Source organism: Castor canadensis, chromosome 9, assembly GCF_047511655.1.
Source record: "Castor canadensis chromosome 9, mCasCan1.hap1v2, whole genome shotgun sequence".
NCBI classification, from domain to species: Eukaryota; Metazoa; Chordata; class Mammalia; order Rodentia; family Castoridae; genus Castor; species Castor canadensis.
In genome coordinates this window covers 20853655-20879624 of record NC_133394.1, presented here as the reverse complement: position 1 = coordinate 20879624, position 25970 = coordinate 20853655, and the positions used below count along the sequence as shown (strand labels likewise).

General features: G+C 41.3%; 1 protein-coding gene across 3 annotated transcripts in view; it reads right to left on the bottom strand.

Annotated features, from left to right (window-relative positions):
• Positions 1 to 25970, bottom strand: part of Tmem131l (transmembrane 131 like) — a 147488-nt gene that overhangs the window by 68388 nt on the left and 53130 nt on the right. For all 3 annotated transcript variants that reach the window (XM_074041322.1, XM_074041323.1, XM_074041324.1), the window contains exons 4-5: positions 5252 to 5320; positions 795 to 918 (exon numbers count right to left, since the gene is read on the bottom strand). In XM_074041322.1, the coding sequence (XP_073897423.1) occupies positions 795 to 918; positions 5252 to 5320 (193 nt within the window). The remainder of the gene's footprint in view (positions 1 to 794; positions 919 to 5251; positions 5321 to 25970) is intronic.

The following is a 25970-nucleotide window of genomic DNA, read 5'->3' as shown; positions in this document are numbered from 1 at the left end:
GTCCCAGTATTGTGCAAAAGTCCATTAATATCAGATAGGAACAGTAAGCAAAATAAGTTAAGGCATGCTAGTAATGAGAGTCTTCATTAAAAGTTAAGGCCATGGCTGGAGGCCTGGCTCAAGTGGTTCAGTGCCTGCCTAGCAAATGCAGAAACAAATTCAAACTCCAGTACTGCCAAAAAAAGAAGTTAAGGCTCCTGAAAAAACTATTAGAAGACTAGGGGTTTTGAGCTCTGTGCAAGTTAGTTTTATAAAGAGTCATTACTACCTTTATTATTTTTGGAACAGGGGCTTACTAAGGAGCTCAGGCTGACCTTGAACCTGCCTCAGCCTCCAGAGCTGGGATTACAGGTATGTACCACCATATCTGGCTACTCACTACCTACTAGTCTTACATTTGGAAAGAAGTCCTAGCTTCTTTCTTTCTAGAGGTCATGACTATAAACGTCTGTTAGTTATCAAATGCCTCACCCTCTGTAGTAATTTCAAAACAATATAAACTTTCTTCCACCATAAAGTCATGTTGAATGTACATACATTACTACCTAGTTTCTTAAAATCATTTTTTCCCATATAGGTACCCAGAGCCACCAAAATTATGAAATGAACAGAAAAAAAAAAAAAAAAAAAAAAGAAGAAGAAGAAAAAACATGCTAAAGCAAACACACAGAAGAGAAATGTTTGGGTAGCAGAAAAAAGGGAGACAGAGCAGAAAGTTAAATCTCGAGGCCAAAGAAAGCAAGAGCCCCTGGAAGCCTGCCACAGTGTGGTTTCCAGAGTACATCAACACTCACCCTGCAGTGAACAGGAGGCACATGAAAATGTCTAGCAGCTGTAAACACTGAGTTCACCACTACCTCGTTTTCCCTGCTGGGGTTGTACACATGGAGAATCTTTGCTGCAGGGTGTCCTAGGATCCTAGGAGGGAAAACAAAGAGAAAAGGCAATGTGTACTGTGTATTATCAGTATTACTACACACATACATAGGCTACACACACACTTACAAACATGAACACACATACACACATTTTTCTTTTTCTTTTGGTGCTGGGGATTGAACTCAGGGCCCTGTGCATACTAAGCACATACTTTACTGAGCTACAGCTCCAGTCCACACATTTTTAAACCCAGAAAACTGTCGATGTTCATTACAAAGTTAAAAAGAATCATCAAATCCTGTTGGTAATAAAACCTTTAATCTGCAACAGTCAAACAAACAAACACAAAAACAAAACTCTTTTGTAAGACTCATGCCAACCCACAGGAACATCCTTTTGGTTTCTGTGTTGGAAGAATTCAATCCATCTAGACATTAAATGCTTTTAACAGACAGACAGACAGACAGACACACACACACACACACTCTTTGTCCTCACTAGCATTTCTCTCTGTCTAGAGTCTCTCATTCAAATGAGTCAGATAAGACTGTATTAAAAGAAAAAGCCTATTTTCTTAGGGTTTGTTTTCTGAGTAATAAATTTAAAGAGGCTCTTTTGGGGGACAGCCTTTTCAACTCACAAAAGACTTTATTTTATTAGGTTTTATAAAAGGAAAACTTAATTGTTGCCTACAGTCATTGTTCTGAGAAAAATGAACACCCTGCAGCATTTTATAGACTTGGTTCCTACCTACTTAAACTATGAGCCTTTTGGAAAGCACTGATGTAGGCTGTGGCTGCTCCCTTCACAAATACACATGTACAAAAAGGTTTATGTATCATTTCAAGACTTTCTACCAATCTCCCAGTAACAATCTCTACTCTATAGCAAATACACTATTGACACAGGCCTCAAGGTCAATTCTTTCCGGCAGCTCTAACACAGGTGCACAGGAGGACAGGAGCAGGTCTCTGCCCACCCACCTGCACCACCTCCCATGTTCCTTCTAATTATTCACTAGAATTCTCACTGCCCAATACCAAATTTACTCTAGTTCAATGTACTATAACAAAGAGCCTGCAAAAACTGCACCGCAGTCAATTCTCCAGTTTTAATACTCTCAGTGGCAGAGATCCAAATTCTTACTAGTTCTTACTAGAATGGTCCAGACATCAAATTAATACAATTTAATCAAAAACCTTATATTCATTACACTTATGTATCTCTGATTATATTCCGATTTCTCTAATATTAAAAATATGTGCTTTTGGAAAAATGAAATGCATATTGTCTCTCATATAAAATCTGCTTCCCAAAATACCATATTACTACCATCAAATCCTTGGAGCTTTTCTTCTGCCTTTCCCTCCATCTTTAACCACTAGTCTTAATGAAAGATTTAATATATCCAATGAGCATTTTAAAACACAAGCCTTTCGCTGCCACAAATACACACCAGTGTGATGAAAAACTTTGATTCTTCTAGTTCTGAAAACAATTTTTAAAAAGTTCTTTACTCTGCCATAAACATAAAGAATTGCCTAAGAAAGTCCTACTCCAGAGTACTGGACTCATATTTGCCTTTCTTCCCACAATTAAATAAATAAGGACTTCCGTGGATTTAAGTTAATCATATGAACCAATCAGCGAAGGTATTAATATTTATCCCCAAAACTTCACATAACTGAAATGCAAGATTTCTGGTCTGAAAGTACACAAACACAGACTAGAGAAACACACTAGAAGATGAGACTGCATACACACTGCTCTGGGATTCGGGACAGCAGAAGACACAAGTGCTGGCAGAGACTAGCTACCACTCAGCTATTTTTGCTCTATTTTTTTAATTCTATTTTTAAATGCATTATGGTGATACGAATTTCCTTTACTAGTGTCAACTGGAAGACACTATTAATTTAATACTGCAAAGAATGAGTAAAATCTCTTATGATTAACACTTTTAACCTTGGAACCAGCAAAGTGTTAACCCTTAAAATAAGCCCCAAGAAGCAGGCAAAGGGCAACTGAGTAATATGATCTGGATTCAGCAGCCAAAAGGGAAGCCAAAGCTATGAAAAGGGATGGAGTCTGCCCAAGGTCAACAACAACATAAACAAAAGCAAAAGCTGAACCAGAGCAGTGAAAAAAACAGGAGGCGAACTCTCTGGCTAACCTTTTATTCTAATGACTATAAATTATGCCATTTGGTAGAAGTAAGGTAAAACCTGACTAACTTAAATGTGTTCTATTTTGAGCTAAGGTTTGCTCTTACTGAGATTTAAATTAAAAAAAAAAAAAACCTTCAACAAAATGAGATATTGCCATAACCACTGCATCCCACTAACGAGGAACAATAGGGTGAGTGCTGGCTTAGAAATCAGAAGGTTCATTCCTCTACTTCTAGGGAAATAACCTTGAGCAAACCGTCTTACTTCTCACTCAGCAACAAATGTATGAACATTTGTGGCACATGCTCACATACAAAGATAATGGAAAATGATACACACATTCTCAAACAATGCCCACCTGCATTATCCTTCCAGGTTTGACATAAACCTCAAATGATGAGAAATGTCGTTACACATTAGAAATTATGAAAAATTACATAAACTAAGTTGAATCCTCTAAAGGTGATTCAAATGCAAAAATTAGTAATCCTTTCAAATCAAAGCCTTTAACATACTTTGAACATGCTTCTAGCTATTAGGACCAGCAATGAAGGTATATGGCAAATATACATGTATCCCACTGATTTAGAACTTTGGTTACTGAGGAGAAAAAGTATTAGACAGCCAGGATCCTATGAACTGGAATTACTTTCCTAATCTACTTGTGCTTACTACATCCATTTTATCATATCTGCCAATGTATTAATATACACACTTTAAAGCAGCCCTACTTAAAAAATTTCCTTTTACAGTGAAGACCTTGCACAAAAGCAAAGCACTCTCTCAGAATTTGAAATTGGTGACATTATAAATTCTGCTTCCAATAAATTTCTTTATCTAATAATAAAAAGTATAAAACAAAGCAGGTATCTAGAATCTTGTAATGTTTGCAAACTCCACCACTATTTTCTCTCCTCTTTTTACAGAATTTCCTTTACCAAGCTCAACAAGGTATTTTAAACCTCAGATTCCTTTTCCTTCCCTGTAGCTCTAATCTTAGGATTCTCAGAAAGAAGTGGAAAGGAGGAGTAGATGAATAAAGGAAAGCAGAGACCATGGCCCCTTGCCCCAGGTGCTCTCCTGTCACCAGCTTACCTTCACCATCAGCACTTTGCTTACAACTCAGAAAAGTGCTTTGCAAAACTGAACCGACAGACCCAAAGGACCCAGGCTCCCTCAGCAAGCAGAGACTTCACACTCCAAACACTATTATCCCAGCTTTGACCTACTGGCTCCAAGTTCTCTTTTCACTGCTGTCATATCCTCTTCCAGGGAGCTTAGTACCACTTTTTATTCCTTATTCAAAGTCTACAGATGTTCCTTAAATTTTATTTTTAATTGACACATAATTGTACATATTTGTGACATACAGCACAACATTTCAATGTATGTATATACAATGTGTAACAATCAGATCTTATCATTTTGTTCCTTGAGATTAACCAGCAAGGTTAATAACACTTTCACATTTCATTCTGTATCACAGACGAGAGTCCTTAAGCTGCCTCCTTTCCATGGCTTCCCCCTACTCCTTTCTTAAATTCTCCAAATTCCCAAATAAGGCCCTCAACAGACCCTCAGGTCACAATTTCTTCATTTTGTTGTTTTCAACATGAAGCACTGTAAGTCATTACAGCTCACTTACTGTCTTCCCCACTTACGTTTCAGTCTTAATCCTAGTAACTGTCAAGCAGCTACTGTGAGTCCTGAAGGCACAGCAATAAGGAAAACTAAATCAAGCTTGAACGAATTCAGAAACTATCAATAATCTGAATTTTTCATTATACAGTGATCTGATGTGTTTCAGAAATACAAAGGCTTAAAATCAACCTCTAAATTCCAATCACTACAAAATAGTACAAGGTATATTTATTAAAATTTAAGGAAAGGGGGACTAAGGATGTCGCTCATTGGTAAAGCACAAGCCTAGTATGCACAACGCCCCAAGTTCAACTGCCAAGACTGTAAAAATACATATACACACAAACTTAAAACCTAAATACAGGGCTAAAACAACTCTTACACTAGACTTTTCATGAAAATATTCCTTTTAACAAGTCCCAGGATCAATATCTCTTCATATTACTAATATGCTTAAAATTTAATATTGTATATATAAATGTACATATCAATATGAAAGACATGATGAAAATAAAAAAACAGAAATAAAATTAGTTTCTTAATTATAAAGAACAGATACTTACTGTATTCCAAAATCTAGAAATGATGGCTGAAAATGTAAGCCTTTTCCACTAAATAATTTCTCGGAGAAGCTAAAAGAGGAGAAAAGAAAGATTACTTTTGATGTAGTTTAAAATTTGGATACCAAATTCATTTGGATGACTCTCAATTTCGCTTTCTTAGAGATGAATCCAAATTAAGATTTTAAATGAAGAAATTGAATTATTAGAACTCCAGTAAAATTCTAGAACTGCAAAAATTTAAGACACTTTTAGATTATGGTTAATATAATTTCATATCAAATGTATAAATCTTGTCAGACAGAAATGTGAAAGGATTTAACTTCTAGTAGGCTTCATTTCTGTATGGATACAGATAGCATCACTATATTCATACATCCCAAATTAGCAAAAGGCATCTATCTAAGGTGTGTTTGAGAGAGGACTTTGGCCCCTAAATTTTGTTAAGATTACTAGTGACTGGGAAAGAGCAGTGTGGTGTGCCCAGGGAAGCTCCTGAAAGTTGACATGATCACCAGACCTGTAGAAATAACAACCATTTAAAATCTCATGAGACAAATCACATTTTTAGCAGTTACTAAACCATTCCTGTGATCTCATTTTCCTTCAGAATCAAAGGCCACAAATCAATATAGCAGAAAAACATACAAAAATCATATAAAGAAAACAAGTAAGAGAAAAACAAACATGTACCAAAATATATAAGCACATTTAAAGATTTCTTAGATATATACATACATAGGCAGATGAACTATCAACTGCCATATGACATTTTAAAAGCTAAGCAATCCAAAAATGCCTAACTGGAGAGCTGCTAAAGGTAACATCCATTCTGTTTTCAAAGACTCAAAAGTAGCTTTCCAGAACAGAATCTTCCAGTTCTCTCCTCCTCCAAGTCGCCCTCCACCAAGCTGATCTAGTTATGGACATCTGAGTTTTAAGCTTGCTGGCTAACAAAAGCTTTCTGACCTTCAGCAAGTCCCTCTTCAAAGTCCCCTTTTTCTTGAAAGCACAAACCATGCAGAGACCAGAGAACTGGCTCCAAAGTCCTCATCTCACAGGGAGAATTCTAATTGTGATCTTTTCTTTCTCTTCCACTTTCTGCATCTATCTTAGGCTCCCTTCCTTTGTCCTTCCTCCTAAAAGGTCTTTCTTGATTATGGTCTCTGTGTGTCTCCTTTATCTTGTTAATAATAAAGGTGACATGACACTTCAGTCTTCCTCTGCCTAACTCCTGTCAGCTTCTCCACTCCTTTAGAGCATGGACAGAGAAGAGGTACACTATTTATTTGACTACCTCAAGCCCTAAAAGGCAGTACCAATGTCTCAGATTGCTTGCAAAGAAGGTCACTAACACCCTAGCTGCCTCCAGAAAAATGTGAAGAGCCACAGGAGGGTCCACCATGGGCATCCCATTCCAGACGAAGCTCACCAAGGCTCAGCATTCTGGAAGTATCACATAACAAAAATTACCTTTAGAAAAGTCAGGCTACTGTATAAGTAATGAGCGAAATAATGAATGACACAGTCCTTTCCTGTCCTGTGCACTAAAAATTGAGTCTGCCATCAGATTTTACAAGCAACTTCTACATGGATAAATAAGATCTGGAGAATTTGAGTTGTTCACCCAAGGTCACATAGCACAAAGAGACAGAGCCAAAATTCCAACCCCTCTGTGGAGGCTGGAAAAATGAACACTATACCAAGTTCAGGCATTGCATGACCTATCCAGGGACTCTATGCAGCTCAGTCCATCTGCAGAATGACCACTCAGGCTGTTGGAGCCTGACAAACCTAGCCCACAGCCAGCACTTGCCCCATCCTGAGTGGATCAGCTGCTTAACTTCTTTTAATTCTAGCTTTGCTATCTGTAAAATGCAGGGAACAACAGTACCTACACCTTACAGTTATGAGGATAAAATGAGATGACAATGCCTTTGCTTCATGTCTGGCATGAAGTTAAGTACAATAAATATTAGCTCACGTTACGAAGATGTTAATACTCATCTAACAAGAAAAGCAATGAGGACAGGTGGAAAGCAACAGACTTCAACATCCAAACTGACTTCTGGATTTAGAAGTCCCAGATGGGTTGGCAGTAATTGTCTCTAGGCAGAACAAATAAAACATAAACGTGGGACATCTCCCATCATAACTGATTTTCACATCCCACAATCAGGAAGTTTTACATACCTCCCCAAAACCAGACATTTGGGGCTCAGTCAAAAGTAATATAATAGAAATGACCTGGATATCGTCAACTTGAAATAGAAAAACAAAATCATGTCAATGTTTTCCTGCAAGTCAAAGATTCTTTTTTTCCATTGGTAGATTTCAGCTCTCCTAAACCTTATGCTTTGGAAAATACATCCGTTTTTAAAAATCAATTCTTATACAGACATTTTGGACACAGGTACTAACTTGGAGAGAGTCTGTGCATACACAAACTCTCTCCTCAAACACCTATTAAAGACTGAGGAGGTGTGTGATAGTATGATATGTGTATTTTTGTTTTTTTTACCATGGTTCCTGGCTTGTAACTCCCTTCCCAAGGCAGGCCCCACAAATAAGAATTTCTCTTCCCTAAGACATGTCTTAGAAGCTGAAATCTTCCCCATCTCTCTAGCTTTGGGCTGGCCACGAAGAAATTTTCTGACCTCCCTTGCTAACAAGGTCTTGAGACCTTGGGGGTCTCCAGTACCTGTGCTGCACAGAGAGGCTGAGAAGCAACTGAATAGATAGGCCTTGCTGGGTTCCACACCCAATCTACTAGCAGTCTTGCCTGTGCAATGAAGTCTCCATAAAAACGCAAAGGACAGAATTCAGAGAGCTTATGAACAGCTAAGCACCCTTGAGGTTAGCACCTGGGAATGCATGGAGGCTCAGTGCCCCATTCCACATTGCCCCACCCTATACATCTCTATATCTGAATCCTTTGTCATATCCTTAATAAAACAGTAAATGCAATGTTTCTGAGTTCTGTGAGCTGCTCTAGAAAACTACTCAAACCAGAAGGTTATGGGAACCTCGATTTAGAGCCATCGAGTAAGAAGCACAGCCTCAGCTTGAGACTGGCATCTAAGGTAGGGAGGGTGGGGAGTGAGCACTCACTCAAGTCAGTGGGATCTGACTTCCTCCAGGTAGACAGTGTCAGAACTGAACTGGACTAAAGGACCCTATCTGGTATCTGCAGCAGAATGATTGCTTGCTTGCTATGGGGAGAAATTCCCACACTTTTTTGGGGGTGGGGGGGGCAGGGTGTAGGGGTGTCACAGAAGTCTTCTGTGTTTAATGTAGTGGTGTGAAGTGCTGAGGAAAAAAAAAGATTATTGGCTTTTCCAATAGGAGGTAAGTAGCATAAGGCTGAAATTTAGTCAACTATGGACATTAAAAATTACCTTCAAATGTCGTAGCTAAGAAGCTACACTGTGTTTGAAATGTCAAAGTGTTGTTTCTAAACCAACAGCTTCAAAGAAGTAACTCAAGTCTCAAGAGCTACAGCAATAAACAATGAAGCATCCTCCCTTTTCCCCTTTCTTTCAAAAGCATTAACCTTTCCACATTTCACCCTTAATAATACACACAGTTCATGCACGTCATAGCCCACGTGGCTTCTTTCACTCTTAGAAGTCCCAACATCTGGCATAAAATAAATACACACATCTTGCAAAAATCAATCCTAAATTTAATTTTAACCCTTTCTCTGCAAGACAGTTATAAGGAAAAGCTCTATTTAAAGAAAAAAAACAGAGGAGTTGTTTTCTTCTGTACTCTTGCTGTGTGGACCCTGTTGCATATATTCTCTTAGTCCTTACTGGGGAAGGAGGGAGGAGCGAGGGACAGAGTCCAAAGCCTGGTACATGCTACTTGAGTGCTCTACCCATTACCTACACCTCTAGCCCCTAAAAGTCTTATTTTAAAGATGTGCATCTTCTGCAGAAAACTGAGCCTTCTCAGCAGCAGGACACATGGACAAGGAATTTCACACATGCTGTTTTATAAAAAGATTTACCTTTGCCTAAGATCACCTTTCTTCTTTTGTTTTTCTCTTTTCCTTACACTTGGCCACAATCCCCCCTATATACATAAAACAAACAAAGAGTCTGAAAAAGTGGCTAAGCCAAGAGAAAAACATTTCACTGGAAATGAGAAAGCCTGGGTTAGGTGCCAGTTGTAATAGGAGTGCCACGTGACACAGGGTGTGTCTCTCTCTTCTGCAGAATGACCAAGTTGTGCTGGATGAATTTAACACCCTAAGAAGCATGTAGCTGCCCAGATTCCTTATTCCCAGGAAAATGAAATCTATCTACTGACATCACACACACCTTTAAAAAGTTAGTCCCATCTTAGACAGGGAAATAAATTAACTGTAGCTAACTGTTCTGACTGTTCAGATGACGTAAGTCAAAAAATATGTCATTTCAAAGACAATGCTCTACCTTTCCAGAGTGAACAGCAGAGCAAGTGACTCTACCACCCCGGCTCCAGCAGAGGTTTCAAAGAGTGGGGCTAGATGAGATGTGGACCCTATTTCACATACTCTCATAGTCCTTATTTGGGGTGGGGGTAGGGAGAGGGTGTGGTGATAAAGCCTAGGACCTCATGCATGCTAAGCACACACTTTACCCCTGAACTAGACCTCCTGCCCCTAAAGAGCTTATTTTCTTTTTTTTTATTCATATGTGCATACAATGTTTGGATCATTTCTCCCCCCTCCCCCTCCCCCCTCCCTTACCACCCACTCCACCCCCTCCCTATACCCCCTCCCACCTCGCTACCCAGCAGAAACTATTTTGCCCTTATCTCTAATTTTGTTGAAGAGAGAGTATAAGCAATAATAGGAAGGAACAAGGGTTTTTGCTGGTTGAGATAAGGATAGCTATACAGGGCATTGACTCACATTGATTTCCTGTGCATGTGTGTTACCTTCTAGGTTAATTCTTTTTGATCTCACCTTTTCTCTAGTTCCTGGTCCCCTTTTCCTATTGGCCTCAGTTGCTTTTAAGGTATCTGCTTTAGTTTCTCTGCGTTAAGGGCAACAAATGCTAGCTAATTTTTTAGGTGTCTGACCTATCCTCCTATCTCCCTTGTGTGCTCTCGCTTTTATCATGTGCTCAAAGTCCAATCCCCTTGTTGTGTTTGCCCTTGATCTAATGTCCGCATATGAGGGAGAACATGCGATTTTTGGTCTTTTGGGCCAGGCTAACCTCACTCAGAATGATGTTCTCCAGTTCCATCCATTTACCAGCGAATGATAACATTTCATTCTTCTTCATGGCTGCGTAAAATTCCATTGTGTATAGATACCACATTTTCTTGATCCATTTGCCAGTAGTGGGGCATCTTGGCTGTTTCCATAACTTGGCTATTGTGAATAGTGCTGCAATAAACATGGGTGTGCAGGTGCCTCTGGAGTAACCTGTGTCACAGTCTTTGGGTATTGCTGGATCATATGGTAGATCAATGTTTAGCTTAAAGAGCTTATTTTAAAGACGCCTATCTTCTGCAGAGAACTGATCCTTCTCCGCAGCAGGACACACAGGTATAGAAAAGGTCTTCAAGACTGAGACATGAGCTAGCCCTTGACAAATAGCTACCGAGGGAGGACACTGGATGAAGGCCAGGTACACCAGAGCTGACAGCATGAGCAAAGATGAAAAGGTTGGGAAAAGCATGGGACACGTGGAGAATCCCATGGAAGCAAGGAGAGAAAAGAGGTGACAGCAGGTCAGAAGCAGCTCTGGGCTCACTAGGAAGGTCCTGCTTGGGGGTAGAGGCCAAGCCTACTGACACTCAACCACAATGCAAGAGATGAGTTTCCTATGTTGTGGATCTGTATTGACTTTACTCCTAAAGGTTTAGTCACTTTCTAGAGATGAGTGCACTGTTTTAAAAGACAACCTTGTCCTTTCCAAGCAAGTGAAAAATAGCTTCCCTCCCAGTATCTACCAGCTGGCTGCCTTTTAGATACAAAATCTTCCAACACCTGGAGGGAACAATATGTTTTTCCAAAATTTAAAAAACAAAACAAAGAAAAACCTCTTTAAGGCCAAGACAGTGGCTGTGGCTCCTGAAATGTGGGCAAAATGTTGCATGGACAAGAAGAAAAGTTTCACACCTACTTCACAAAGCCCCTCTGCTTCAAAAAGGGCTAAGGAATTACACCATGCAAAAATAATGCTCTTGCCTAGATTCAAATGTCCAGGAAAGACACGGTATGATAATGAGTTACTTGCTGGGCTGCTCTCATTAGTCACAACAATGTGAGCTTCACAGTGGACTCTGAAGGTAGGGATTACTGTGCCAATACCTTAGGACCTGTTCTTTTAAGGGTACATCATTCAATGGTCTATTTATTCATTTATTCACCTTCCCCTGAGCAAAAATTAGGCATTTCTGACACCCAGCTGCTATCCACAGCTTAGAAGAATTTAGTATGTTTGCATTATGCAGCTGGATCTGAAACCAATCCAAAGTACAGATATATAAAGGCCCAGCCTGGGACAGTCCTTGTTGATGCTCCTCTATAGCCTACAGGCACTCCAGGTCCAGGCATCCCTCTGGCTCTGCACTGACAGCATCCAGAGACTGTGATGTGGCAAGGTGCTGAACTTCAGTGTCTTCACTGAACAGCAATGGCCTGCACTGACCCATTTATGATATAAGCTGTGGGCTGGGGATGTGGCTGGGTGGTAGAGCACTTGCCAATAGTATGTGCAACACCCTAAGCACAAAAATAAATAAAAGTTCAGAAATGAGGTATTAACTAGCTATGTGATAAATTTTTACATCATAATCTTAGTCCTACACATTGTTTTTTGTCTTTACTTTGTTATAGTTTTGTTTGGTTGGTTGGTTGGTTTTCTGGTGCTGGGGTTTGAACTCAGGGCTTTGCACTTGCAAAACAGGTGCTCTATCACTTTAGCCACACCACCAAACTTTTGTTTTTATTTTTAAGAGAAGACTTCTCCCAAGAAGTTTATCCTTAGGAAAAACCCAAGAAGACATAGACCTTCCTACTTAAATTTGAACTGCCATTATTCCTTAGTACATCAACTACAGTGCTTACAAAGAACCACTTAACAATGGAGGCAGAAACAAGTATTTTCCCATTAAATTCCCACAGAGGGGAAAAAAGGCATTTGGCAGAACATGATTTTCCTAGTTTCTTCCACTGTAGAAAGCATCAGGCTTCAAGATCTTTCAGTTTAATTTATCCTTTGACAGTCTTAAGAGTAACACCTACAGGGTCTGTTGGAGGCACTCTTGCTGGTAACAGGTCACCTGGGTTTAAAGGCAGCTAAGAGTGTTGATGACTCAACTTTACTGAGACTACGACAAAACCCTTCATGCTAAATCTGTCCTTAAAGTTGCTGCTGACCCTCTCAGCATTCTTAACTCTCAGGGAGATGCTTCTCTCAAAAGACTAATACCATAGCCAGCTACCCTTTCTGGATGGATCCTAGGTTCACATCCCTATCCTACCCTCTCTGGGATTTTCAACATCTCCCCCTCTATGCTCTTTCTTCCCCAAGCATACGAATGAAGAGATCCATGCTCTATTCACTTGAGAAAAGACCCTGTGACCTTCCCATGTTTCCTGCAAACTCTCTTCCCTTCATGGCAAAATACTGATGAAGAACAATGACAAAGTACATCTATGAAGCACCAGGTACTGATTACATGTGGCACATACAAGCCAAGAGCCTGTACACAAACTGTTACTGTCTGCTATAGTTTGAACACTGAATGTCCCCCAAAGGCCCACACATAAAGGCTTGGTGCTGTTGGAAGGTGGGGAAACCTTCAAGAGGTGGGGCCTATAGGGGATCTTTAGTTTACTGGGAGGTGGGGGTGCTCTTGAAGGGGATGTTGGTACCTGGCCTCTCTTCTTTCTTTTTTCCCTGATTGAGACCGTGAGGTGAACAGTTTGCTCCCCACCATTGCCACCCAGCACCTCCACCAGAGTCCAAAAAGCAATGGGCCTATCTGATGATAGACAGTAAGCCTTTTCACAACTGTTTTAAGTTGATTGTTTCACACAGTTGTTACAGTAACGGAAAGTTGACTAACACACTTCTCCATTTTCATACTTGAAGAACAGATGCTTTGAGGGTTTAAACAACTTGCCAAAGTCCTCTTGGCCATGGGGTGGATAAATGAGATGTGAAAACACTGAGACCCTGTTCCTACAAATCTCCTCCCTCCTCTCTAACACCAACCCCTCTCACTCTACCAACGCTGCTCCTGCTGAGGTTATCAATGATCATAAACTGTTAAATTGAGCACCAAACTTACTTAATCTGTCCTCTGGCTTCTCTCTCTGGAACCACCCTCCTGGGATTCTGGAAACCTCTCCCACTCACTTCCTCCTTCCTCTAGGGCCTCCTTGTCATCTCCCTCTTGCACCCTCTTCCCCTGTCATTTCTGCCATGCTATTCTTTTCTAGGCTCTTCCTCAACTTTCTTACTCTAGCCAATAGCACCCACCATCCACTGGGTCTGCTATCTCCAGTAGTTAGTCTGATGCTTCCTACATAGACATCTGTCATTTTTGTTGCTGTTCAGCATCTTTCTGACTACATCTACAGATTTCCCAAAGTCTCCCCTTCTGGACTTGGAGAGGGCCAGTTACGTTTCATTAGCTCCACCTGCAGCTAGGGTGCTGCCACATGACCAAGATGTGGCCAGATTGACCCACAGATTGATTGAGACAGAAGGGAAGGAGGAGAGGGGAGGGCAGGGAAGGGGAGAGGAGGAGGGGAGGAGACTGGTTCTAGCTGTTGCGTTCTCTTTTTGCTTGCTGGCTCCATGAACTTGGTTCTTAAGTCTTCCTAGAGACTCTGTCAGCTGCCCAATATCTTTTCAATAAATTCCTTTTCTACTTAATGAACCAGTTAGTTTCTGTGTTTTAATTAATGCACTTCCCAAGCATGTTATCTGTGGCCCAGAGTCCTCCACAGAGCTCCTGTGTTGAGTTTCTATCTGTACCAGCATGTTCTGTAGATGGGTGGTAGCAGGCACTGGAATCTAAAATGACATTCAATGTTGTGTGCAATGCCGTACCCCCTTCACTGTGCTGGATTCCCGCTTTGGTGAATGGCTTGCCTATGAGTGCAGCTGGAGTTCTTGTGGGTACCTCTTCTCCGGTCCTCTGCCTCTAACTCCAACAGACAACTGATGCTGACTGAGGGCTGTCCTAGGATTTCGTACTTTCACTCCACCTAAGTTAGTCTCCTCTCCATTGTCAACATCAGGAGTTTATATTCAAAAGGCACTGCATTTTCAAATCAAAGAACTCTGAAATAGACCATTACATTTACACATTCAATCATATCACATCCCACATGCTATGAAGAACTTCTTTAGCCAACTGGTTAAGTGACTTTGCGAAAACCTATAAAACAACAAGCCAGCAACTAAACTCGTGTTTCCCTAACTCTCATCCCAACATTCTCCTTACTTCAACTGACTGCTTCTACTCTGTGATCTAAAGATATGAAAACTTTCCTAGACTCTAAGGCAAACCATTCTGTTATATGTTAAAATAATTAAATATGATTTTAAAGTGTGCAAAATACAAAATCCCTTTTGCTTTTCCTTTTAGCTCTAGGACAGCTTGTTAGCATGAAAACTAATTCAGTATTGGATGCTTGGAGTATTAATAAATTATGCCAGATGCTGTACACAGGAAAGAAGAGACGAATACAGACATTCACAGGCACAACAGGGGATCCAGGAGACTAGGGATGGACATTTTCCTCCAAAATCATGGGTGAACAATACAAGTTTGTGCAAATTTATAGCTATATTTAGAAAAATCAACTTTGAGTTCTCACAGTGTCCATATAAATTTAAATATTAGTTCCTGGAGGTGAGCACTGTGGTTTGGATAAATGTCCCCCAAAGGCTCATGTGTTAAAGGCTTGGTCCCTAGCCTGTGGCACTACTGGGAGGTGGTGGAACCTTCAAGAGGCAGGGCCTAATGGGAAGAAGTCAGTCACTAGGAATAGGCCACTGTTCCCAGCTCCTTCCATTCCCCTCTCTTTCATGTCCTGCCTATGACTGCCTTATCACAAACCCAAAACCAAAGAGGCCAACAATCATGGACTGATACCTCTACAGCTGTGAGCCAAAATAAACCTTTTCTATTTATAAGCTTATTGTCGCAGGTATTTGTTACAGTAATGGAAAGCTAACAGTGAGCCCCCCATTTTAAAAGCTCATCTAATAAGCAATTGGTAGCTGACCTTATTCTAGTATGAAACCAGGAATGGTGATTTCAGAAACCCACTGACATTCATTTCTTCTACACACCTGCATTAAAACGTTGCCATAGTCAAGGCAGGGAAATTCAAGAATCAAAAGGCAAGTGCAAGGCCGGTGTTGTGACTCACATCTGTAATCCCAGCTACTACGGAGGCGGAGATTGGGAAGATCAAGGTTTGAGGCCAGCCAGGGCGAAAAGTTAATGAGACCTCCATCTCAATCAATCATGTGGTTACACATGCTTGTTCCAGCAAGACAGGAAGCGTAAATAGGAGGACTTGGCCCAGCAAAAATGCGAGACCCTATTCACCCAAAAAAACTAAAGCAAAAAGGTGTAGCTCAAGTGCCTACCAAGCGCAAGGCCCTGAATTCAACCCCAGTGACCAAAAAAAGCCAATAGTATATCCTAGTGACTATGACATGTATCACATACAACACATCTAAGATACAGCACAGGCCCTGTTTATGCTAGTCACAGAAGGAAAAGGTCATCTTGTGTGAATGACATTAGGAAAAATCACTCTAAAAGAGGTGCCATGAGTAAGGTCCTCTAAGCTTGATATGCTATCTTCAGGTGAAGTTTAGGAGGAGTTTCAAACAAAGGAAAAACTCCAAACCATCCAAATTGCTAAAAAGGTTGATAAAATAAAAATGGGAATACGTAATTTCTTAGAGCTCCCCAACAGGATGAAAGAGTAATTCTGTAACTTTATGTCCCAGAACAACCTTTGAACTGAAACACACTGAACGGAGTTAAAATAAAAAACCACCCAATATGAGAAAAATAGCAAAATAATGTTCAGACAAATATAAAGAATGTTAGTAACAATGCCAGGAAAATCCAATCCAAATTTCTAAGCTTTTAACTATTCCTTGAGGCCAGCCTCATGGCCTAGTTGACCATAAGTGAGTGAAGCAGCCCCATGGCTTCACAGGGATCTTCCACTTTCCTGGGGCCCACTAGTATTTCTCGGAATACCTGGGCAATATGATGTTACTCAGGAAGTTCTGATCTCTCTTAAAAAAATAAATAAATAAAAATCTACCCCCACCCATCCAGAAGTAAGGTTTTAAAAAGGAAAGCTGGAGGTATTGCTCAATGGTAGAGTATGCTTGAACACTCACAAAGCCCTGTATTCCATCCTCAGCAACAACAAACATATGAATAAGCAAATAGGATGTAGCAGAAGGCTTCTCAGTGGCACTTTCAAGCTGTCTGCTGAACACACTAACACTCACCACACCCTTGGCCACAGAGCAGGACTGACTGCCAAACTCACTTCTTTGGTATAATCCCACTCTCAGAGTGGCTAAAGGCTGATTTTCCTCATGTGAAACCCAAAGAATACTGATGCTCGAGAAGCCCATCTAGAATGTGCCCAAAAATGCAAGAACTCCTTAACACAAGTCAGATGGGGGCAGGCAGGGGACAACTTATGCTGTTGTTGTGTCAAAATCAATGATCTCTTGAGAAACAAATGATAATAGCTTCTTTTTCTATCCCAGGGTTCTGTGACAGGTTGCTCTTTGGTCTCTACCATCTGGGCTCTTCTCCTCTCCTGTAAAGTGGATACATTTCCAAGGCTCCCTTGCATCTGGACAGGACCGGGGGAGTAAGATCCAGCAAATGCAACAAAAGCTGAAGTGCCTACAGGAACCCTATGGTCTCTTCTTCTATTTCCTTATGGTACTGGGGATTGAACCTAGGGCCTCATGCATGTAAGCAACTACTCTATGACTGAGCCACACCCCCAGCTTGATATGAAGTTCATGAGCCTCCTGCCTCTACCTCCCAAGCTAGGATTACAAGGGTAGGACTCCATACCCAGCTCCTGCTGGCCTCTTGTCGATCCCCTCCTCAGTGTCTGCTGTGAACACGTGAGCACCAAGGAAGGTACCAGGCATTCTGCAGAGAGGGGGGGGGCGCCAGCCTGGAGCCAGAAGCTGCCTGTCTCTGGATTTCTCTGGAGCAATTGTGGTTACAAAACTTAATTCCAATAGAAACAAAGTGCCAATGGTCACTGCTCAGTGGCACAAATCCTATGCAATCACCTCTTTCCACGATGCCTGCTGCAGGCAAGCAACCACTCCAGTTTTAAGGAGTCCAGAGCCAGAGCTTCCCATAAATGAAGAGATGAAATGACTAAGCAGTAACACTAACACAAATATAACCCAAACCTACAGGTGAAGCAAAATTCTAAGGAAGGAATTCCTTAGAATTTCACAGGGGAAAGTCACTCACTATGGGGGAGGGGGGTGTTAGTCACACTGATATAAATGAGACTCCTTGTGTGTGACTGACTCAGAACTTAGTGATCTGTCTCATAGCCAGACATGAGGGGACTTTGGGGATCTCTGTGAGACACTTCAGGGTGCACAGTGTAAAAGGGTATTCCAGACTGATGTGGTCACACCAGAGATGGAAGAGGTACTACGAGGAATACCCAAGTAATATCCCCATCTGGTCTTCTAGGAACAAAGAACAAGAAGGAGACCTGTCAATAAGAGCCCCCAATATTCTTCTTTTTAAAGATCACTCATGACTCCTCAATTATTGGTAACCATCCTCCTCACCCCTCACCTCAACACACATGCTCTGGCTGCTGGAAGCTTACAATAGAAAACAGTTCCCTGCTCCTTAAAGTTGTTTAACACTGGATCCCACTGCAGACCTCTGGTAAAACCAAAGAAGGAACAATCTGGAAAACAGAGTCTTCTTCCTGGCTGTGTTGGAACAAAGGATTCCTTGGCATACAGCACAACAGGGAAGAAAAGAACTTGGCTAAATTCTCAGGACTAACTAGAAAGATGGGTACGAGAAATCAACTAAGGCTCCTGTGACCAGAATTTTACTACTATTATAAAATCAAGGTAAGAGCCTCAATCCAGTGGGAAAACTCTGCTGAGTGCCCCACCAACTACATGCCTTTGACCGGGGGATGGAGATAACCATCCCTGCTAAGTTCAGGAGAAAGGCCAGACAGGCGGGATTCCCATTCTGATTTCCATAGCACTACAGAAGCAAATCGACGGAGAGCTAAAGAGAGTCTGTAGCAGAACTCCACTTATTAGAGGTGGAGTCAGGAGGTGGTGGCACACCTGCCAACTGAATTCCAGGGAGCTGACAGCCAAAGGCAGCAGTCCACAGGGACCCAGCAACAATAGCAGGGCCTCCCTTTCAATTCAGCCCGGGAACTTAATTGTTGTTAATTGTACAGACTCACTCATATGCAAATAGTGCATCAAGAGTTTTCCTTTTAAATTATAATTTTTCTTTCACACATTCCAGGGTGCTGAAGTGTAATTGCTTAAGAAGAGAAAGAATGGCCCTGCATGGTTCCTGGAGCCCAGGAGCCAAGGCTCCCTTGCACAGGCCTTCACTCCGTCTGCTCCCCTCCCACTGCCAGGTCGGCCCCCGCCTGCTTTTAGATCTCTGTTACAGCCCTCCTCCTCTCTAACAACTTCCCCTCACCTTCCAGCAGGAAAGTGCAATAGGCACCTTTTGCATGCAGCAATTAACACCAGCTGTAACAATGTGGCTTGGTCTGTTTAATCTTTATACTAACAGCCACCAACTTCAAACGAGAGCTCTCCATCAAGATGGAAGATTATAATAGGAAGTGGAAAAATTGCTGCCGTAACAAGTAAAAGGAAACAGAAAAACTGTTGTGCACAACCTGATTACAACTAAACACACACAAAGGAAAATGAGAAGGCAATTACCAAAATATTCACAGCAATGCTGGAATGAGTGGAGTATCAGTAACATTTCCCTTTTCCTGCATTTTCCAAGACTGTTAAGTTCCTCAGTCTCTGAGCATATTAAAAGATGTTCCGAGCTCAGCACCGGTGGCTCACACCTGTAATCCTAGCTATTCAGGAGGCAGAGATCAGGAGAATCAGGCTTTGAAGCCAACCGAGGCAAATAGTTTGTGATGCCCTATCTTGAAAAAAAAACTATCACAAAAAAGGGCTGGTGGGGTGGCTCAAGGTATAGGCCCTGAGTTCAAGCCCCAGTACCGCAAAAAAAAAAAAAAAAACCAGAGTGGTATGCGTTTAATAAAGGCTCAAGAACAATAGGAAGGTACATTCTTCCTAAATACAGCTCATAATTATTCCTTTCTTATGGATTCAACTAGCACATATCACATTTATAAACTCTAAAAGCTAACCAAAGTTTCAATTCCAAAATACTTGGTTATGTTATTTTGCTGCACTTGGTTTAGCTTCTTCCTGGTCACTTCCCAGTCTCCTCCATTCCCAGTGCAGACACCCTGGCTCAGTCCCAACTCTATTCTTATTATCTAGTCACTCACATGCTTCTCACATCCCATCTTAAGGCTTTCAATATCACAAATGTCCATTTCCAGCCCAGCCTTCTCCCCAACCCTAGTACTCCAGTGGCTCATCCACACACATCAGTAGGTGTAGAACTCTTCTCCTGATCTCAGCCCAAACCAAATGTCACTCAGAAGGTCCAGCCTAGGAGTCATCCCTGACCATCTTCTGTCTCACACTCCACATCCAACCCATCTGAACTCCTGTGAGCTCTACTTTCAACATAGCCAGTCCATGTCCCTCAGTTACTACAAGCTGCCAAGGCCTCACTGTCTCCATTAAAGCTGGGTTCAACACCAACTGCGTGGCTTTTTAAAACCTAATCCAGATCTGCTCACAATGTGCAAGATGTCTCCACTTTCACAGGCCTCAGGTGACCTCCACACCACACTACCCCAGTGACCTCACCACAGGCAATTCTCTCCGCTAATTGGTACACATTCTGCCCTGGCCATGGGGATCTTCTGGAGGCTCTGAGAACACTCCAGGTATACAGAAGGTCCAGCCTCAAAGGCCTTTGTGGTGGCTCTTCTCTCTGTCTGTAACATTCTCCACTCAAATCATGGAAAACTTCCTCCCACCGTCAAACCTTCGTAAAATCTCTCCCTGCTCCTGGTCCTCAACCCCTTGTCCTAACCAAGATCCAGCCCCACAATGCTCTTCCTTTGTCCTCATCCCATTTTTTTTTCAACTATTTCCATTCCACATACTATGCCCGCCAACATCCATCAAATTCATCAAGTATGCTCAGTGTGCGGCTGGTGTCTTTCCCTGCAAGGTCCACCTGGAGAAGGATTTTGGGCTATTTTGTTTCTAAGGTGTCCCCAGCATTCAGAGACTATCACTCAGTAACATTTATTGTTAAATGAAAGAAAAGCTGTTTAACTTTTCTTTATAAAAACCACAATTTAGGACTCAGAATATTCCTTTTCCATTATCAAGTAAAAGCTGGCTTCATCCTAACATGTCAGAAACTATAGGATCAAGAAAAATGTTTCCCAAATTTAAACTTCAACTTTACCAGATCTAATTTACAAAACCAATGAAAGTGAAACAGAAGATCTGAGTAGGACAAAAAGCCTCCTCTCAACCTTGCGGCTTAGGTGTTTAGCCAGAGGGCGGGTCGGTGTTCCAGGTTCTTGTCTCACAGAGCCTAAGTTCAAAGCTAGGGAATGAACTTCGTGAACAATGAAGGGTAAGCATAGAGGTAAAAAAGTTTATTAAGGAAAAGAAGGAAACCTCCCATGGGAAGGAAGGGATCCTGAGAGCTGCCAGAGAAGTGACACGGTCTGAGGTTTTTTATATATTTTCTCCAGGGCGTAGTTCAATCTCTATGCTAATTGAGTGTTCAGAAAGCAGCATTCTGGTTGGCTATACCAGCAATGTTTGATTGGCTGTGCCTTAATCCTCACATGGTCTTCATTCTGGTCCTCCTTTTTCTTTTCACCCTTTAAGGTCATAGGGACGTCATAATGGAGGTTTCTAGGGGCCCTCTGTCTCAAGTGTACACATTAGAATATTTTTTCAAAACCAATGACAGGTAAATTGTATTTCTTATTCAGCCTTTAAAAGGTGTCAGGTCTAATTGTGCAAGAGGTATTCAAAATTTAGAGTGAATTACTAAATTACAAATGCTGTCACTATTAATAATATGGCAAGATGACTAAGGAATTTAAAAACACAGAAGATGTGGGATCCTAGTGAGGAAAACAGGTCATTGAATCAAGCATTGAAAAGTTACATGGAAGAGCATAAGCTAGAAACTGTTGACCAGACAGATCTGGACTATAAGAAGTCCTGGCTGCTAACCATTGGCTTGGAAGAAGCTTTTGAAAAGGACCACCGAGGGCCCAGGGCCTGGTTCAAATCCACCGGGGTCGGCAACACCAGTTACTGACTGCAGCATGCCTCAGAGGTTCTTTTGGTCTCACTGTTGAGTAAGTAGATTTGTAATTCCACAATGAAGATAAAAATCAAAACCTATGGTATTTATAGATCTCTTACATAACAACAGGCAAACTGAGGGGAGGCCTAGCATGGCTTAACTCTGCAGAGGATATGCACCTCACTCCCATGCCTAGTTCCTCCAGTTATAGTAGAACTGGCTGTGGTAAACTGATAACCCAATCTGCACGACAGAATATGGAATCCATATGCCTGAAGCTAACACCCCTGCTTCTTTCAAGGTAACAGAGCAAATGAATTATTTTTAATGCTTAAGCTAGATAAATAGAATGTGTCACGTGAAGCTGACAAGGTCCTCACTGGTAGACAGACAAGCCCAGTAACCACAACACAATTCATAAAGTTGGGGCCAAAAGTCAGCAAAGTAGGCAAACTTCGAAACATTAAAATACACTTTATGACTACTCACAGAAACAAGTGCTTTCTGAGAAAAACAGGATGAATTTCCAAAAGCCCTAAAGTAATTTGCATTCCCACTTTAAAAAAAAAAAAAGAAAGAAAGAAAAATATGTCTCTTAAAAAGTTAAAACAGGGCTGGGAATATAGCTCAGTGGTAAAGCACTTCCTAGCTTGAGAGAGGCCCTAGGTTTTGGCTGGCCAAAAAAAGGGTGTATACTGCACATTGTCTTTCTTTTTTTATTATTATTATTATTATTACTATTATTATCTGGTGGTACTTGGGTTTAAATTCAGGGCCTTTTGCTTAAGGTCTACCACTTGAACCACACCCTTTTTACTTCATTTTTCAGGTAGGGTTCCAGTTTTTGCCCAAGCTGGCCTCAAACTATGATCCTTCTGTCTCTACCTTCCAAGTAGCTAGGAATACAGGTGTGCACCACCACATCTGGCCTTGTATCCCTGTAGTTTCTTTTTTTGATGGTATGGGGGGGGTTGAACTTCTGCTTGCTTGCTAGTTAGGTGTTCTAGCACTTGAGTCATGCTTCTAGCCCAACCATGTATTTTCTTTATAAAAGAACCAACAGCTTCTTTTAAGAGGGACACAAACATTCAAATGGCTGCACAACCCTAAAATTATGCTAAGGAAAAAAAAAAAGGATGGCACTATATAATGACATGTGAATTCTATCTCAGTAAAACTGGTTTGAAAAAAATAATCAAGAGCCAGTTAGCATACATGCCAGTCTCCTAATTCAATCATTCTGTCAGAATCCCATGTAGGAAAAGAAAGAGGGAACCATTTCTGCAGATGCATTTTCTCACACATACCATCCAAACTCCACAGGCTCAGTTCCTGTTGCAGACATACACAGACAGACAGACAGACAGACAGACACACACACACACACACACACACACACGCCTGTTGTAAACAATGAAAATGCCATAAGCAGATGCATTTGATTAGCACCATCCACATTTCCCATCATTATGCAGCACTCTGTAAACTGCAGTTAATTCCTGCCTATTATCCTGGTACAAAATCATGCTGCCTGATCTCAGGCCACCTGGCAGCTGCAGAAGAACAGCCTTGCCCCTCAGTGGAGACCCATCTGACCCACAACCCCTGCTGCTTTGAGGACTTGATCATAGAGGGACAATCAATTTCATTCAAGCAGGCACTATTAGACCGCAGAACAACGGAGACATTCTTCCTCATCAGTTAGCATGCATCTTTTCAAAAAAAAAGCCAGGGAGAGGATGAAGAGAGGCAGATATCAGGAGCAGAGTTGGGGGTAGGAGATTGAAGGGAGGTGGAAAAATCAAAGAAGAGCAGAATAAGAGCTTACACCAACCACCTGGCCTCTGGAGCTCAGTAAACTCCACAACTATTCAATTCTAGAGTCACCGGTTCTCCAAGTAATCCCTGGAACCTCTTTTCTTAGAAAGCATTTCTGTATTTTAAGTAACTTCCATTGTTTTTCTCCTTAAATAGAGATAAGAAAATACACTAACAGCATTTTCGCAATGAACTAGAACAAAGTATTACATTGAATTTTTAACGTTCATTACAAACAACTCAACTTTCATACTATATTCAGTAACAGTAGAAATAGGTTCATCCTCTAGCAATAAAAAGAGAGAAATCTTGTGTACCCCACACTACCACATTTTTGCAGTGGTGACAGAATTAATCCCTTGAAATTAAAAAAAAAGACTCATATGTTAAAAACTTGGCTGCCAGGTAATGGGTTAATGGGAGGTAACTTTGTCAGTGGATTAATCCATGGATGAGTTTACAGCTAAATGGGCTATTAGAGGTGGGACTTGGTCAGAGAAGTATGTCACTGGAGGGAGGAAGGGGGAAAGGCTGGCTTTGAAGAGGATGTCTTGTCTCCAAAATCACTCTCTCTCTCTCTCTCTCTCTGCTTCCTCTTCTGCCATGATGTTGCTGCCTTGTCACAGGCCTAATTGAGCTAGCCGACCATGGATTGGAACCTATGAAACTGTGAGCTGAAATAGATCTTTCCTACCTTAGTTGACTTTCTCATGTATTTTTGTCACAGTGTCAAACACAGAAGAAGCTTATGGACTTCAGGGCTACCCTAGTTCCCCCGAATCAGAGTGCCTGAGATAGAGCTTAGAAATGTGTGTTGGGGAAGTTTCAAGCAATACCGCAGCACCCATTGGTTAGTCAGAACACTGCATTTGTGGACTATGGATGTACACAAGCATGTATGCATGCATGCATCCATCTATCCATCCACTGTTCATTCAGTATACTTCATGACCCTTCTGTTTCAAATGCAATTAATTCTCATTTTAAAATTCTTTACTCTCAGCAAGAGATTACAGGAAACAAGCTAGCTAGTTTAAGCAGAAAGGGATTTAATAGAAGAAATTAGGCACTTGTATTACAAGGTCACTGAAAAGTTCAAGGGAGCAGATTCTACGCTAAGCCTCCAAGAAAGATTCCTAGAACCACAGGGAACTTGCCAGTAAGAGATGCTGGTGCCTCATCCCACCAGGAAAGGGGGTGCCTCAGGAAGCCATTCTGGAACTAGTAAGTAGGCTGTGATCCCAAGACCCGAGATCTGCCTCTGCTACCACCACTAGTCCTACTCAGATGTACACTAAGTCAAATGGCGGGAAGATCACTCACTTCTGCCGTGCTCCAGAGGTTGTCCTTGCATGAGTAAAATGTGCTTCTGATGCTCCTCCACTGAACACCTTATAAAGGTGGTCACCAGAACCAAGTCCAGCATGCCAGTCCACCCTCAACCCTAATACAGACCCCTTGCAGCATTCCCTTTGCAAGCAGTCTCTCTTGCCCACATATTCAAATACTGTATTTGACACTATCTTCTGAATTTTTTCTTTGATTCAGCTCAGAATGCAGCCTTCTAGATCTTTTAGGGTCCTGCCTTACCCAATAAACTGGCACTTCCCCTCCAATTCCTATCATTCACCAAATTAATGACAACTGAACTCACCTGATAGAATTAAAAAAAAAAACCTAACATCCCAACCCCTATACTGTAAAATTTTAATAATCACATTATCAAGATTTGGCACAGTTCAACATCATTTTTTGCATGGTATTTTCTGGGGCAGTGAATAGACAAAACTACAGAACACAGTCCCCCAGCCACAAGGTGTTTTGTTTTTTCAGGAAAGCAGCAGAAATCAAAGAGAAAACAAAAAAAGGAGAGCCAGCAAGAATTTTAGATGTTGCAAACAGAATATGTGATACAAATATAAATTCTAAACTACTCAGATTTGAAGTAATGAGTTATTCTTTTTTTAAAAAACATGTGTGAGGTCTCCTGAAATGAAGTAGGTAACATCTTGTGAAACAGCCTACAGAGTCCATTTCTGCAATCAGATCTTACTTAAAACAATACACTGAGTGATTTCAAAACATGGGCACATGTCACATACAGAGTCAGTTACCTCATGGGAGTGGAGAGCAAACAAAATGATTTCTAACACAGGGATTCAGACCAGGAAGTACAACACAGTGTGACAGAGATGTACATGTGCCCTTAAATTCCTTCATTTACTTTCCCTTGGAGCAAATGACTTTTCTTCTCAGATCTGCTGGTGTGTTGGAGCTTGTGTAAATGGCTTTCTCCAAGGACTCAGTTTTCTCTCCTCATGGGTTTTTCACCTTTCAACCCACTCCCTTCCACAGCCTTGCTTGCACTAACTACTTCTAAATCAGGAGTTCCCATGGCTCTCCTTTACAGATT